Genomic DNA, 13,868 nt, shown 5'->3' with positions numbered 1-13,868 from the left:
ACTTGCTGGAAGATACAAGAAGTTTGCAGATCTCATAAAGTTACATTACGAAAATATAGAAGATTGTTTAGCAAGGAGTTCATGTACATAGACAGAAGAGAGAAAATGAAATTATTAAAATCTTTTCTCATCTGCATGGAAGTGCGGATCGAGAACAATAATACATACATCATCTAGACATTTGTTTGTCTTCCCATGTCAAGGATCGCCGCCACCACCTTTAGCCTTGAGGACAACCTCCTCCGTCGTGGTTCCTATGATCTCATTAGCACGCCTGAGATTGACACATGTATATGTTCCGATGTTATCCTGAGTTCAACTACTGAGTTAGTGGCAGGCATTATGAAAGCTCAATGTGTACATGCATGTGCACTGGGGTCATACAAACAATTACGGATGCATTCTGATCAGTTTATTGATATATCATCAAGTGTTTTTTTAACGGTGTTAGATGTTGAAGCACATAAATAGACCAAGTAAAGTTCAGGTACCACACTGAATATTTTTTAGTGCAGGTACCACGTTAAACATTTTCCTATGCTATAGGAGTCAAACTTGACACTAATCCTTTTGAAGGGCATTAGCTGATCTCTAAGTCTGTAGAGCTTTTGATTTAAAGACAAGGAATATGAAAATAATAAGAAGTCTTACCTGGGAAACAATTCCCAACTTCTCTAACTTCCGTATTGCATCATCCACATCAAAATTACAGTCATCACCAAATTTTTCTATAATAAGTTGTTCACACAGCAGGTCAAGATCCCCCTTCATATCATTCCAAAGTTATTGATCAGCAGTGCCCTATGGAAACCTTCATTTTCTATTGGAATCAGGGAAGCAAAAAGAGAGACAAAAGGAAGGGGCAGAACGGGTTTGAAGTCGATCAACTTTTGTACCTTGCTAACACCTTTTCCTTGCTCCATCAATACAAAGAATGAAACAATCACCTCTTTTACCTGCACATTTCAAATTATGATTTTCTGTAAGCATTTAATAGTATTATTGAAGGGTTTCCCTTGTTTTGTTGACATTCAAGAAAGATCATCACCATCTGTTGCACAAAGAAATTATGATTTTCAGGTAGTTTCCTGTTATCCTGAGTATTTATATGCACACACTCAAAAAGTTCTCGAGCCTGTGAGTATGACTTACTTCCTGTTGTATCACCTCATCACACAGGTGAAGAAGAGTTCCCCTTCCACTATCCAACTGTTTATCATATACACACCGGGTGATTAAGTTTTGATAGTCAACCAAGTTTTGCTGAAACCTGGAGAAAAATATAAGTAAAAATTAGCCTGCATGATTAAATGTATGAATACAAAGCAAAAATGCAGACAACAAATGGGAGCACTAGGATACAGAAGAGGTGAAATCAACCTGAATGCCAAATAAAAGTACAACTAAGAATCTGCAAATAGTTTCCCTTTCAGGATGTATAATTTAGAATGATCAAGCACAAAGTCCTTCGGCCTGTTCAGATATACCAGTGAAGTCCATAGCAGCAGTGACCAGGAAGGATAATATTGAAGTTTTGATAAAACAAATCACACCGTTATTTAAAGTAGGGAATCGTGAGAACTTAAATATTAAAAAAAGGCATCTCCACTTATAGTCCATTGTTTTTAAATATGATGTCCGTCCTGAAAATTAGAAGTGGACATAGATTTTCTTTAGAAAGAAAAGGCCTAAACAGTAAATAGCTACATTTTGTCAGCAGAAATTAGGGCAGATCCCCTCAAAAACTATGCATTTCAACAAGCTATGTTGTTCCTCCTTTTCATTGCTAGAGAGATTTATTGCTTGAAGAAGAAGAAGAAGAAGAAGAAGACAGACACTTAACGAGAAATATGTTTTAACACAGTAACCAACCACAGCGCTGAGGATACCAAAAATGACCCGGATGTCAGGTTTTGGCATGCTGAGTGAACTGATTACAGTGACCTGTAAAAAGGAGAGCAAGATGTATTACAAAGAAGAGGGAAAAGGAACTTTTTGACTGACTTCCATAGCTGGGGAATTAGATGTAGTGACTGACCAATCCGATTGCGGCAGATACAAGGAACTTGACCCAGTCCATGGGAGTTAAACCTGGATTTTTCTTTTCTGGCTGTGAAAGATAAACTTCCAGCATCAGATTAACAACAGAGACACAAATTTTAGTTAGTTAAAGGACACTTTTAACACATGACAGTTGATACACACACAAGCCTGCAAAGAGAGAGAGTAGCTAGGAACTTACAAGTACTATCTCCAAATCAGCCATTGGAATGTTCTTGAAATGCTTCACATATATATTCCTCTGTGTTTCATGTTTTCTTGGCATTCGCCTGCAGATTTAGTTTCCATTAATACATCAAACTATGGTCTTTTAAACACAAAGGTACCTTCTGAGAAAACAAGAACCAATTTCAAGACTCAGCATCCTATTGTCAACACAAGTTACAATTGTCCTGAAACAATATTGGTCTGCTATGAACTTTACAATGTATTAACAAGGAAGATGGAAACGGCAATACCTGTAAACAACAATTATTCTCTCAAAGGTAGGCTCTTGGATTGTGATCTTTCTCAGAAAATTAGAAATACTGGGTAGACACAGAAGGCAATGTCAAATATTATAAGAAATCAATCATCAGCAATTTCGAACATTCAAAGAAACAATTATAAAGCATATGTATTCTTCAAACTTACTGTAAAAGGGAAAGGAAAAATTAAGCATCCAGACAACAACTAGAATAACAAAGATTATCAGGTTTCAACATAAGACCTGAATTTCAACTTCTCAATACGGATTCGTTCAACATATAACTCATTTTGCTCTCCCTCGATTTTCAGTTCAGTTGGCTCAGCTGAGGCTTTCTTATACGGTTTAACTTTCTTTCCAAAGAATAATCTTGTTAAGAATTTCAACCTACAAGGACAAAGCACCAGAAGAAAAACTGTATTCAATCCTCCCTAATATAATCTGATAATGTGGTGAGAGCAATCAAGAGTTCTAAGCATGGACTTACCCTGTCACCTTCGTGAAACATCTCCAAAAACGCACAATGATTGTGTTTACTTTTGCTTTGAAAAAGTATGCAGTCATGTGGTCAATTCCAAAGCCTCGTCGGAAGATTATGAACTAGCAATAAAATTACAAGTTCGGATCAAATGAGAGAGGCAAAACAGACAGATATAAAAGAAAAAAAGGTACAACAGCTCTGAACTAGCATATAACTGATCCATATATATATCTTTGATGTTAAACAAAAGGCAGCCAGATTACACCAATTATTTGGGGCTAGCACAATACATCAGATGGTTCACATTTAACTGATTCATTTTTTAATGACAAAACTAGAAATAGATGAGAGTCTATGTCACTGCTACTTGGTTGAGCCTTATTTTTCTCTTGAGTAGATCATAAGAACCGTAAAGCAATGTTTTCATTTAACAAGTTTTGACAGAGAAGATAAAGACTTACATGACACACTTGGACGAGGAATTAAACCTATCACATGGTAAAGTGCAGAAGTTTTAAACCCAGAAAAGGAGCAACTCATGCATGCACATCAATATTTATCTAATGTGCTGTTGGACTTAGACCTGTTAGCTAATTAACATTTAACATGATGCATTTGGATCTAGGAATAAGTTAACTTTCCATCCAACCCCAAGCCCTTCCTTGATATACCTTACACCCAAATTTGTTGGCACCTATCAGCTGCTAGTTTCCACATTGTAAGCCACATCCAAAAGGAATTTCATTCACCAGGCAATCTTTCAAGCTTGATTTAAGGAATTACCTTATCAGCAAAGTATGGAAGGTCCTTGTGAGGATTCTTCTCAAAATACCTTGTAAAAAGCCTTTTGTCCAGCTACATTCCACCAAAATTATAATTAGCAAAGGTGAAATCATAATTGAATAAACAAACTTAGTAAAAAATGTACTTATGTACATAAATATTGTTGGAAATTGTTACTCAAATCCCAAACGATTTGGATTTAATTTACTGATTTGTCGGAAGATATTGGTTGATAATCAAGTTTACTTTAGATAAGGTTGCTTGATGGACAAGGAGACTTGTTAGGCAACAAATTTTTAGAGGAAAGGGATTCTTATAGGCAAGTTAGTGTAGTTATAATAAGAGTAGAGTCTCAATAGAGTGAGGTATGAGAGAAAATTGTAAGTAGAGTTGGTTGGGGTTTGTTAAGACTGAGCAAATGGGTACATGAGAATGAGTTTGTGAGCGTTTGTGTTTGGTGGGATCAAGCAAGAGTGATCATATATGTTTAATTTCGGATTGTTTTGAGTGTTTGAATGTTAATGTTGATATGATTGTAATTCTCTATGACTAATGAATCTTTTATCTCATTCGTGGATGTGGACAAGTTGAGTACCCATACTTTCACTTCCACTTGATTAGATAGATGTTTGTGAAGATTGAGGTGTTTGTCAAATTCAAGCACATGTACATGCATGCTTATGCTTCTATAAAGAAATGCCTAAGGGTAAACATATAACCTCTTACAAACCTTTGATTCATTAACTACAATAGGAAGATTTAAACGGTATTCTGCAGAAAGCGCAACATCAATCTCCTCATCAGTCGTTATCTTGAAATTGCTCTTGTCCATCATCTGTTTAAGAAAACAGAGTACTGAAAAGTTAAAATTCAGGGGAAATTTTTTGTCTTTGATATGCAAAGATTCATAAAGGTACAAAGTTTATACATTTATCAGGAACAAGTTAAGCGTAATTTGCTCTGCAACTAGCAACAAGAAGTCCAGGAATGAACAAAATTAAGACCCTGTCTAGCAAGCAACATACCTCGAACAAGTATGACAAGAAGTTCTGTTCAAGATCATCAATCTCTTCTGGAGATAAGTTTTGTTGCTCCAATTTCTGTGCCCCATGGACAGGCTCAAAAAGGGCAAACAATTGCTGCAATACACACTACATATACATCAATGTCTGCGTAAAGAATGCATGGGGAAATAAAAAAAAAAACCCAGTTTCTGGATGGGAAGGAGAGGAATATTGTACCATTAGTTCATCAAACTGTAAATGATACCAAGCTCGAATCGTGTATTCAACCCTTTGGCAGAGCTTCAAGAACTCAGCACGTTCAGATTTACCTTCTGCATGCAGAAAACGTGAAATTTACATGCAAAGAAGAAGAAGAAGATAGCAATTAAGAAAGCAAAGCAAAGGTGGGAATGAATGAATGAATGAGAAATACCAATGAGATCGGCCAAAGTGGTGATAAGCTTTTGCTTGACAATGGGAATGACTGATTCTCTTTCCAACTTGATTATATCTTTCTTCTTCTTCCCCATTTTTGTATTTCTTGTGAACTGAAAGAATGTATCATACAATACTGAACACTCACAGCGGATCACCTAGTGCTTCTGATGAGTTTTTCAGGTTTTTCTATTTAATTTGTCTGTACCAAGAGATTCAAGGGGTAGAATAGAAAGCAGCAAATTGATTAAACAAACACAGTTTGCGTTGGAGTACTTGGTGTGCATTCAACGACCGGTTTCCCCGGCGGAAGATTCTTCCTTTCCTATTTTTCACTTGGAGCTCCGAACTGCTAGTACTTTTCCGCCTAGGGAATTCTCTCTCTGTTACTACTATTAACACGATACAAACACACTTTGTCACGACAACATTACTGATGATCGCATGATAAGATAATACCAGAGTTAGTCCGAACTCAATTTCGATATCTCCTCAAGTTAGCCTTTCAGGAAAAGAAAAATGAGCCCGGGTTTTGAGTTATAGCCTTCTACAATTAAGTTTCTTATTTCTACATGTCCATTTTTAGTCCCAAACCCCAACCCACTTGAAATTTTCAAGAAAACAATGCAAGCCAAGCAAGAAAATATGCATTCCAAGCCCCCTAACTCTCCAAAGTTAACCATGATGGAAATTTCCCCATCCGATTCGTTATTGGCTTTTTTGATATAGCGTATTTGAGATTGAGCAGGTAGGTTTAGTATACATAATCTCTATGTTGCATCAAGATATGCCAGCCCTGCTTATGGGGGGTGCTTTCACATGCAAATACCTTGGCAATTATCAAGGAAAATATGGAAAAAAACGAACCCAACCAAGTAAAAATTACATTCAGAATACAAAAAAATCATGAAAAGTTACACTCACATGGGTTTGGAAAGAGAAACTAAGAAGATGGAAAAGAATGTTTGCCATGGAATTATTTCTATTAACACTCTGCACAAGTGAAAAAAACTAGCAGCAAGGAAAGAAAAGACAATGCCTTCCATCTGAAACCTTGAAGCAAAGGTGCATATGGGTGGAATTGTCACCTGCAGATTTACGATTAAGTCATCAGGTTCTAAATAACAACCAATAGAGATCTGGAGAAAAGTTGCCCCGACTTACCAAGGCAGGAATTAAGCTGATGAAATAGATCCCTGTCTTGCCTTAAGCACAAGCTCCTCAGTGGTCACACCAATTATCTCATTAGCCCGTTTCAATCCAACACAGTAATATCGTCCGATAGAATCCTGAACTCAAAAACATTCTCTATTCACAAAGCAGTTTATCCAGAAGAAATCTACACATTACCTTAAAAGCCAACAAATGAAAAGATTGAACCAATGTGACTATAATCAAAGTTTCTCGAAAAAATGTTAAGGACCCTCACCCGAGAAATAATCTTCAACTTCTCTAGCTTTTCAACTGCATCATCCACATCAAAGTTACAGCTCTCCCCGAACTCCTCTTTGATTAGTTCCTCACACCGTATATCCAAATCCTATGTCAAATTATTCAAAGGTTATGCTATATTAAAAAAGATCCACATAAAAACTTTTTTCACCTAGAAGAATATCTACACAGAATTCCAACAACAAAGCAAGAAATAATGAAAAGATTACACTGAGTAAAACAGATGATGCATACCTCCATGGTAGCTTTACCTTGCTCCATTAGTATGAAGAATGAAATGATTACCTCTTTCACCTGAACATTAAGGTGAAACAAAAATAAGATATAACTCTAAAAGCCTACAAGATTTTATCGTTTAGAATGAAGAAAAAAAGTGGAACAAAGATAAGGTAGCTTGTAGTCACTCTCATTCAAAAGTAAGAAAGACTCTACGCTCATCATCATATCCTATATACACATCAAAGCTTGGCAACTATCTAACCTAGTCACTAGGGCAAAACTCTGATTTCATTCAGGTCAGTTCATCTTTCATAAAGTAACCTGATAGATTAAGGCTTAAACCGTAAAGGATATACATCAACTAAAATCAACTAAAGCTTCTCTTGCTTTCATTATGTAATCACAATAGAAAATTATATACTATATTTTCATTGCTTTTGGCAGAAAATCTTCTATATTTTTTGACAGAGTGAGAGAGCGACATAGAGAGAGAGAGAAAGAAGAAGAAGAAGAAGAAAAGATTGCAACTTACTTCCTGTTGAATCACATCATCACACAAGTGAAGTAAAGTTCCCCTTCCACTATCTAGTTGTTTGTCATACATGGACTGTGTTATTAAATTCTGATATGCAGCCATGTTTGCTTGAAACCTACATGGCAATATAGGAGAAATAATAATACAAATTGATAGGTCAAACAATTTGAATGCAGAAAGAAACAGAGGCACCTAGTAATCAAGTACATCTGCCTAAAAAGCCAGCCAAAGGCACATGGTACTGTAACTTGAAAACAATCAATCATGGCCCTTTGATACTTTACCACCTATAGGGCTAAAAGGAGGAAATGTATTAAGAAGATCTATCACTTGACTGGCTTATGTTTCTGAATGGATCCGTCGACACCAAGACCCACAATAATGGGTTTTTCACATGCATTAACAAAGCAAAGAGCATATTACATATATAAATCAAAGATTGAAGAAAACATACGTGAAGTATGTCTTAGCACAGTAACCAATCACAGTAGACAAAATGGCAAAAATGACCCACAGATCAGCTTTAGGCATTTCAAGAGAACCAAACACTGCAACCTGTGAAGAAAGGCACAGGAATAGTGCATTCCATCAATACGAATAACAGGCAGAGAAGAAAAGATGGAAGAAAGTCATGAACTGAAGAGTGAGGAAACATCATTGCTTAACTGACCAGTCCCACAACAGCAGAGGCAAGGAACTTGACCCAGTCCATAGGAGTTAATCCCGGATTTTTCTTTTCAGGCTGTTAAGACAGAACAAAAAGAAAATCATACACCAGATCACATGTTGTATAAAAGCTTTGAGCAGAAAGAGCTAAGAGAGACTCACAAGGACTATTTCTAGATCTGCCATTGGAATATTTTTGAAATGTTTTACATATACTCCTCGTTCTTTATTTGATTCGGTGCTTGCTCTCCTGGAAATTCACCATTCTTTTTAGATTTCTATGAATTGCTTTACATGAGTTTTATAAAACTAATTTAGAAAGACACCAGTTCAAAGAATAGTTTAGCTGTTTTTTCAAAAGAAAACAAGATTAGCTATGATTTTTATGAATCTTATCCATAGAAATTTATGTCATGGTGCCCTTTCTTTTTTTTTTTTTGAACAGGATCATTCTCTCCGGATCAAAAGAGAATAAGAAACTGAGCTTCCTTAATAATACTGTTCCAACAATCAATATGTTCAATCTTGCAATAAAAATGACCAAGAAACTGGTTTTTGAATAAATGCATATCAATGAGCCAAGAAAGACATCATTGAATATCAACTGGAAACTTGTATGATAACAATGCAAATAAACAGTACCTGTAAACAACAATTATCCTATCAAAAGTAGGTTCTTGGATGGTAGTCTTGCTCAGCAAGTTCGGGATGCTGGTTTAACACAGAATAAGAAAGTTATTGACTAGCAACATCACCAGAAATTCAGGACAATGACATGATGTAAATAAGAAAATCACATCACATGCTTAAGAGGAAACAAATATGTAAATATTTGTAAACTCAAACTTAAACATCAAGCTAACAAAATTAACTGCACGAAATTTCTAAATTTTTAGGACTTGTTCAAAATGTAAAAATGATAGCATGGAAAGCACCCTTCAAGCTGCTTAGAAAGCTAGTATACTCAGGTATATGGTAGATCTGTTGATTAATAGATACAGTAGTACAAAATAACTGCATATGAAGATGGCAATTCACAACCTTAGGTCCATATTTTCAAGACGGATCCGCTCAACAAACAAATCTTCACTGTCTGCTTCGGGGTTGATTTCATCATCCTTTTTTGGCTCAGTCTTATGCTGTCTTCTTGATCTTCTGGCCAAAAGTTTGTCCAACCTGCAAGGACCATACCCCTCGAAAGCTTTAAAAGGAAGAAAAAATTCATGAAGCAATTAAGTTCATAAGGATGAGACAATAGAAACTAAAAGCATCTCATGTCCAACACTATATTTTACTTGGTAAGTCAACAATTTAGGACCCATAAGGAGGGAAGGCTGCAGAATGACTGGGCATTACCTCAATATGCCAATCATACTAATGCCAAGATATTCAAATAGGAGAAAACATGGTAAAATTACATTCCATAGGCTAAACACAAAAAAATTTCTAATTACTTCTAAGCAACAGTGTGCAAAGGTGCTTTCACCAAAAATATACCATAACAATTTATAAAAAGTAATGGTTGTCCAAAATTTACTAACCGAGTTAGCCTTAAAAGATATGCCCAAAGACGTGCAATGATCATGTCCACCTTCTCCAGGAAAAAGTAATCAGTTGTCCGATCAATTCCAATCCCTCGTCTGAAAATAATGTACTAAAGACAAGAAAATATATAGATTAGCTTGAAAGAGACAGAGAGGGAGTGCGTTATACTGCTAAATCAAATATGTACAAGCAAGAACACTAAAAACTGACATACTACCAAAATTTCTTCATTTGATGATATTGAATTGGCACTGCACTTGTAATATATTTAATGAATCTTTATTACATCTTTACAGTAATTTAGGACAGCATGGGCAAAAAATTGAGAAAATCATCTGATAATGATCTCATGCAGAGGAGTATGTCATTAACCAAAGCAAGCCTCTGGTCCATCTAATTGTACAGATACATTGCAGGCACCACATGACAAATGCTAAGAGAAAAGACAAACTAGTGTAAACTAGAGGCTCAATAAAGAGGATATCATACAAACAAGAGTTGATCAGTGCAGAGTTCAAAATCAAAATCTTTTTGGTTTCAGCATTATAAATTTTGATATGTCAAACTCAAGAAAAGAGAACCTTGCCCTACAAGTAATTGTTAGAAACAACACCAAGAATGCCGCAACTTCTACGCTAAATTGTGATCACTACCTTAACAGCAAAATCTGGAAGGTTTTCTTGGGGATGCTCAGAAAAATATCTCTTCAGAAGTGACTGGTCAATCTGCATTCAGTGAAAACAATAAGTCAAGATCAACAAATTTGAATAACACAGAAAAAGAGCATCCACTCTATATATCTAATAAGGACTTAATAATTGGCATGTTAATATGCATAACAAATGAAGTTGTAGATCACCTTAGATTCATCAACTGTTATGGGAAGATTAAGAAGATATTGCCCTGAAAGTGCAACATCAATCTCATCATCTGTAGCTATTTTAAAATTGCTCTTCTCCATCACCTGTACACCAAAGAAGAGAATTTCCAACATGAGGATAAATTGGTAACTGACAAAAGTTGCATCTATTGGGTTGTTGGATTCAATTTTAGTTATGTTTGGAAAGCATCAGAGACACTCTCATTTCGTAAATGAATTCAAGTCATATCAATAACAGTTGCTCACACGACTTAGTACATGTCTGTTACCCTACAGACATTTTACTGTCATTTTCTATGACAGACATTGTTTCTTTTTGTTCTGTTAACACAACAAGAAGAATGATACCTGAAATAAATATGTCAAGAAATTCTGTTCAAGCACATCAATTTCTTCAGAAGATAAATTCTGCTGCTGCAATTTCTGAGCCCCATGTACAGGATCAAAGAGGGAGTATAGTTGCTGCAAACATAAAATTCAACTAAAATTAGAACAAAAAGCAAGAAACATTAACAAAATGATTGTAGGGTTATGATTGTAAAGAGAAGACGAATACCATCAAATCCTCAAACTGAAGAAGATACCAAGCTCGAATTGTGTACTCAACTCTCTTGCAGAACTTTAGAAACTCAGCACGATCTGACCTAAGTTCTGTAATACATCAAAACATTTCAGACTTAAGAGGAACAAGATGATGTCATTAACAAAAAAACACACACACAAACACAGAGGGTGCATTTAGAGTTTGACTTGGAAAGTACAAGGACGATGCTCGTCAGTCACATAATTGAGAAGGGGATTAAAGCATGCATGCAGCAAGGATGCCGACGGCACCTCGCTGGAAACTGCATTCGAAGCTAGATTGTCTCTTTCTTATTCAGGCCAGAGGCTTTACATAAATCGAAACTGATCAAGTGGAGTATTTCCAGAAACGCATCTTCGAATTCAAACAAGGAAGAGTTGTTCAACGCCGAGAATTAAAAGCTAACAACAAACAAGAAACTGGGCATCAAGTCAAAAGCAAAGAAGAGCGATTACGACAATGATCCCACATTGCCATGGCAATCAGTACGAAGTTTCCAAGAGAGCAAATTTTGAGAAAATAAAGGGAACCCATAGTCAGAGACAGAGGAGGAAATGGAGAAATACCAATGAGGTTGGCCAAAGTCATGATGAGCTTCGGCTTCAGAATGGGAATCACGGATTCACGCTCTAACCGAATCACTTCCTTCTTTTTCTTGTCCATGTTATTGGTCTGCATAGCTGCGAAGCGTGAATTCAAGAAATTCAAAGGCCAAAAAACCAAGGATGAAGAAGCAAACTTTAGACAAAAATGGCAGTTTTCCTAAAGAGATTCATTGCTTCAGAAACAGGGCAAGGCAAAGGGTCGTAACTCCAAGGGTAACTGTCGCCACTGATTTTTGTGCTATCTGTTTCTGTTTTTCGACCTTTAAGTGAAATTTGCTAAGCCTTTAACCATCATTGCATTGATTGCACTATTTTATTTTATATATAATATGAATTTTATTTACACTACTACTATTAATATTATCTTGTTTAAATTATAACCTTTGGGATGAGGAAAGAGAGAACACATTACACATTATAGGTAATCTATCTAATTAAATTTATTTTAATAATTCATTATAATATAAGATTGCAATATATTTATAATACTATCAATAGATGTAATATGATTGTAATTCAAAATCAATACAATGACATTATATTGCATTCTGTAATATTATTAAAGATATTTTATAATGTTATAATTTATTTTTTTTATATAGATTTCGAGATATGTTTCTTTGTTACTCTAAGTAGTCATTCTCTATTAGATGGTGGATAGTAACTGTTAATAAAATTTATATTATCTTTTAAAAGATAAAAAAATAAAAATATAAATATAATGTAAAAAATTATATTAAGAAATGAAAGTAAAATATATAAAACTATAATAAGAAATGAAAATAAAATATATGATATTAAAAATATATTTAAGAGATGATATTATATAAAAATTAATAATAAAAAATACAAGTATATTAAACTTGCATTTTAATAAATAGGAGTAATTTCAAAAATTGACATTCTATTTTCAGTAAAGTACTTGTAAACCAAACGCTGTAATATTATCTTCTCTACTGTCATGCGCCAAACCCGATGCACAACAAACGCCACATACTTGTAAGATATAATTTTACAGACATGTAAGACTCAAATACATATACCTTATACCACTAACTAAAAGAAACTAATATACCTGAAGAATATAATAATTCATAAAACTAAATCTGTTAACAGAAATTTAAAAGTCATAATTCAACAATATTCAGAATCAAATCTTTATTACTATAAAGTTAACATGTCAAGATGAAATTCTAAATTCTAATTTAAGATAGTTCGGTGTTCATAATATGTAAACAATCCTAAAACAATTTAAATCCATACACTAGATTACAAAACATCACTCCTTGAAATTCTAAAGTGGTTGATTAAATCACAACCTGAAAAAAATATGAACGAAAGAGTGGATCCAACAACTCAGTAAGTAACTAATATCCCTTTAGCTGGTTTAAGCATACTCAAAACATTTAGACCAAAATTACATATTCTCACTTACGTATCAAAATAGAATTTTGAGTAATCTAATTTCAAATAATAAAACTATCTTAATTCAAAATTCTCACATAGTAGAACAAAATATAAATTTCACAAAAATTATGGATTTTAATGATCTATTGTTACATGTTATGACCACACTTTACTCCTGTGGCGTAGGTCAAAATAAAACCCCAATTAACCCAAGTGGCATGGGTCAGAATTAGAACCACAATTAACCCTAGTGGTATGGGTCAGAAGTATATCAGAAGCAACCATTGACTGCACTGATTAGATATCACAAATCCCTTAAACTCTTACCGTGGTCCTCAAAAAGTTTGGGGATACTTCTCTTCGATATTTTTTTTTCCAAATCTCAAGTCACTTCTCGTTCTATGTGATTACTCCACTAGACCTTAACATAGGAAATAGCCCACTTTCTCAAAACTTGCTTTTTCCTATCCACAATACGTATAGGACGCTTATCATTAGACAAATCTTCTCCAAGTCTCAAAGGAGTTAACTCCACCATATAACTAAGATTTAAAACATATTTTCTCAACAAGGAAACATGAAACACATTATGCACTCTCGACAGAACAGGTGGAAGTGCCAGTCTATAACCCATATCATTAACCCTATCTAAAATCTTAAATGAACCCACATTACGAGGACTAAGTTTTCCTCAAATTCCAAATCACATTACTCCTCTAGTATGTGAAACTAGCAGGAATACATGA

At 34.8% G+C, this 13,868-nt stretch overlaps 2 protein-coding genes across 4 annotated transcripts; both read right to left on the bottom strand.

Moving 5' to 3' along the window:
- Window positions 1-13: 13 nt before the first annotated feature.
- On the bottom strand, window positions 14-5,682 carry LOC18601143 (uncharacterized). Of its 2 annotated transcripts, none has more exons than XM_018119609.2 (15): window positions 5,229-5,682; window positions 5,033-5,127; window positions 4,817-4,930; window positions 4,522-4,626; window positions 3,792-3,863; window positions 3,015-3,127; window positions 2,771-2,914; window positions 2,520-2,588; window positions 2,243-2,330; window positions 2,039-2,110; window positions 1,844-1,944; window positions 1,153-1,270; window positions 897-956; window positions 652-765; window positions 14-274 (listed from the first exon to the last, which is right to left on the bottom strand). In XM_018119609.2, exons 1-15 carry the CDS (start codon window positions 5,323-5,325, stop codon window positions 266-268), a joined length of 1,371 nt encoding a protein of 456 aa, XP_017975098.1. In that variant the 5' UTR covers window positions 5,326-5,682; the 3' UTR covers window positions 14-265. The 2 variants fall into 2 exon arrangements, with proteins under 2 accessions (XP_017975098.1, XP_007032041.2); XM_007031979.3 differs by having other exon boundaries at window positions 14-309; window positions 5,229-5,676.
- Window positions 5,683-6,082: 400 nt separating this feature from the next.
- On the bottom strand, window positions 6,083-12,032 carry LOC18601142 (uncharacterized). Of its 2 annotated transcripts, XM_007031978.3 has the most exons (17): window positions 11,922-12,032; window positions 11,677-11,790; window positions 11,084-11,178; window positions 10,876-10,989; window positions 10,507-10,611; window positions 10,301-10,372; window positions 9,644-9,756; window positions 9,144-9,278; window positions 8,745-8,813; window positions 8,265-8,352; window positions 8,107-8,178; window positions 7,891-7,991; window positions 7,434-7,551; window positions 6,917-6,976; window positions 6,660-6,770; window positions 6,395-6,519; window positions 6,083-6,318 (listed from the first exon to the last, which is right to left on the bottom strand). In XM_007031978.3, the coding sequence occupies exons 2-16, from the start codon at window positions 11,786-11,788 to the stop codon at window positions 6,406-6,408; spliced, it is 1,479 nt and encodes a 492-aa protein (XP_007032040.1). In that variant the 5' UTR covers window positions 11,789-11,790; window positions 11,922-12,032; the 3' UTR covers window positions 6,083-6,318; window positions 6,395-6,405. The 2 variants fall into 2 exon arrangements, with proteins under 2 accessions (XP_007032040.1, XP_088662002.1); XM_088805876.1 differs by having other exon boundaries at window positions 11,677-11,983.
- Between the last annotated feature and the right edge of the window lie 1,836 nt (window positions 12,033-13,868).

This window comes from Theobroma cacao, chromosome 4 (genome assembly GCF_053813885.1).
Source record: "Theobroma cacao isolate CCN51 chromosome 4, ASM5381388v1, whole genome shotgun sequence".
Lineage (NCBI taxonomy): Eukaryota > Viridiplantae > Streptophyta > Magnoliopsida > Malvales > Malvaceae > Theobroma > Theobroma cacao.
This window is presented reverse-complemented; position numbering and strand designations above follow the sequence as displayed.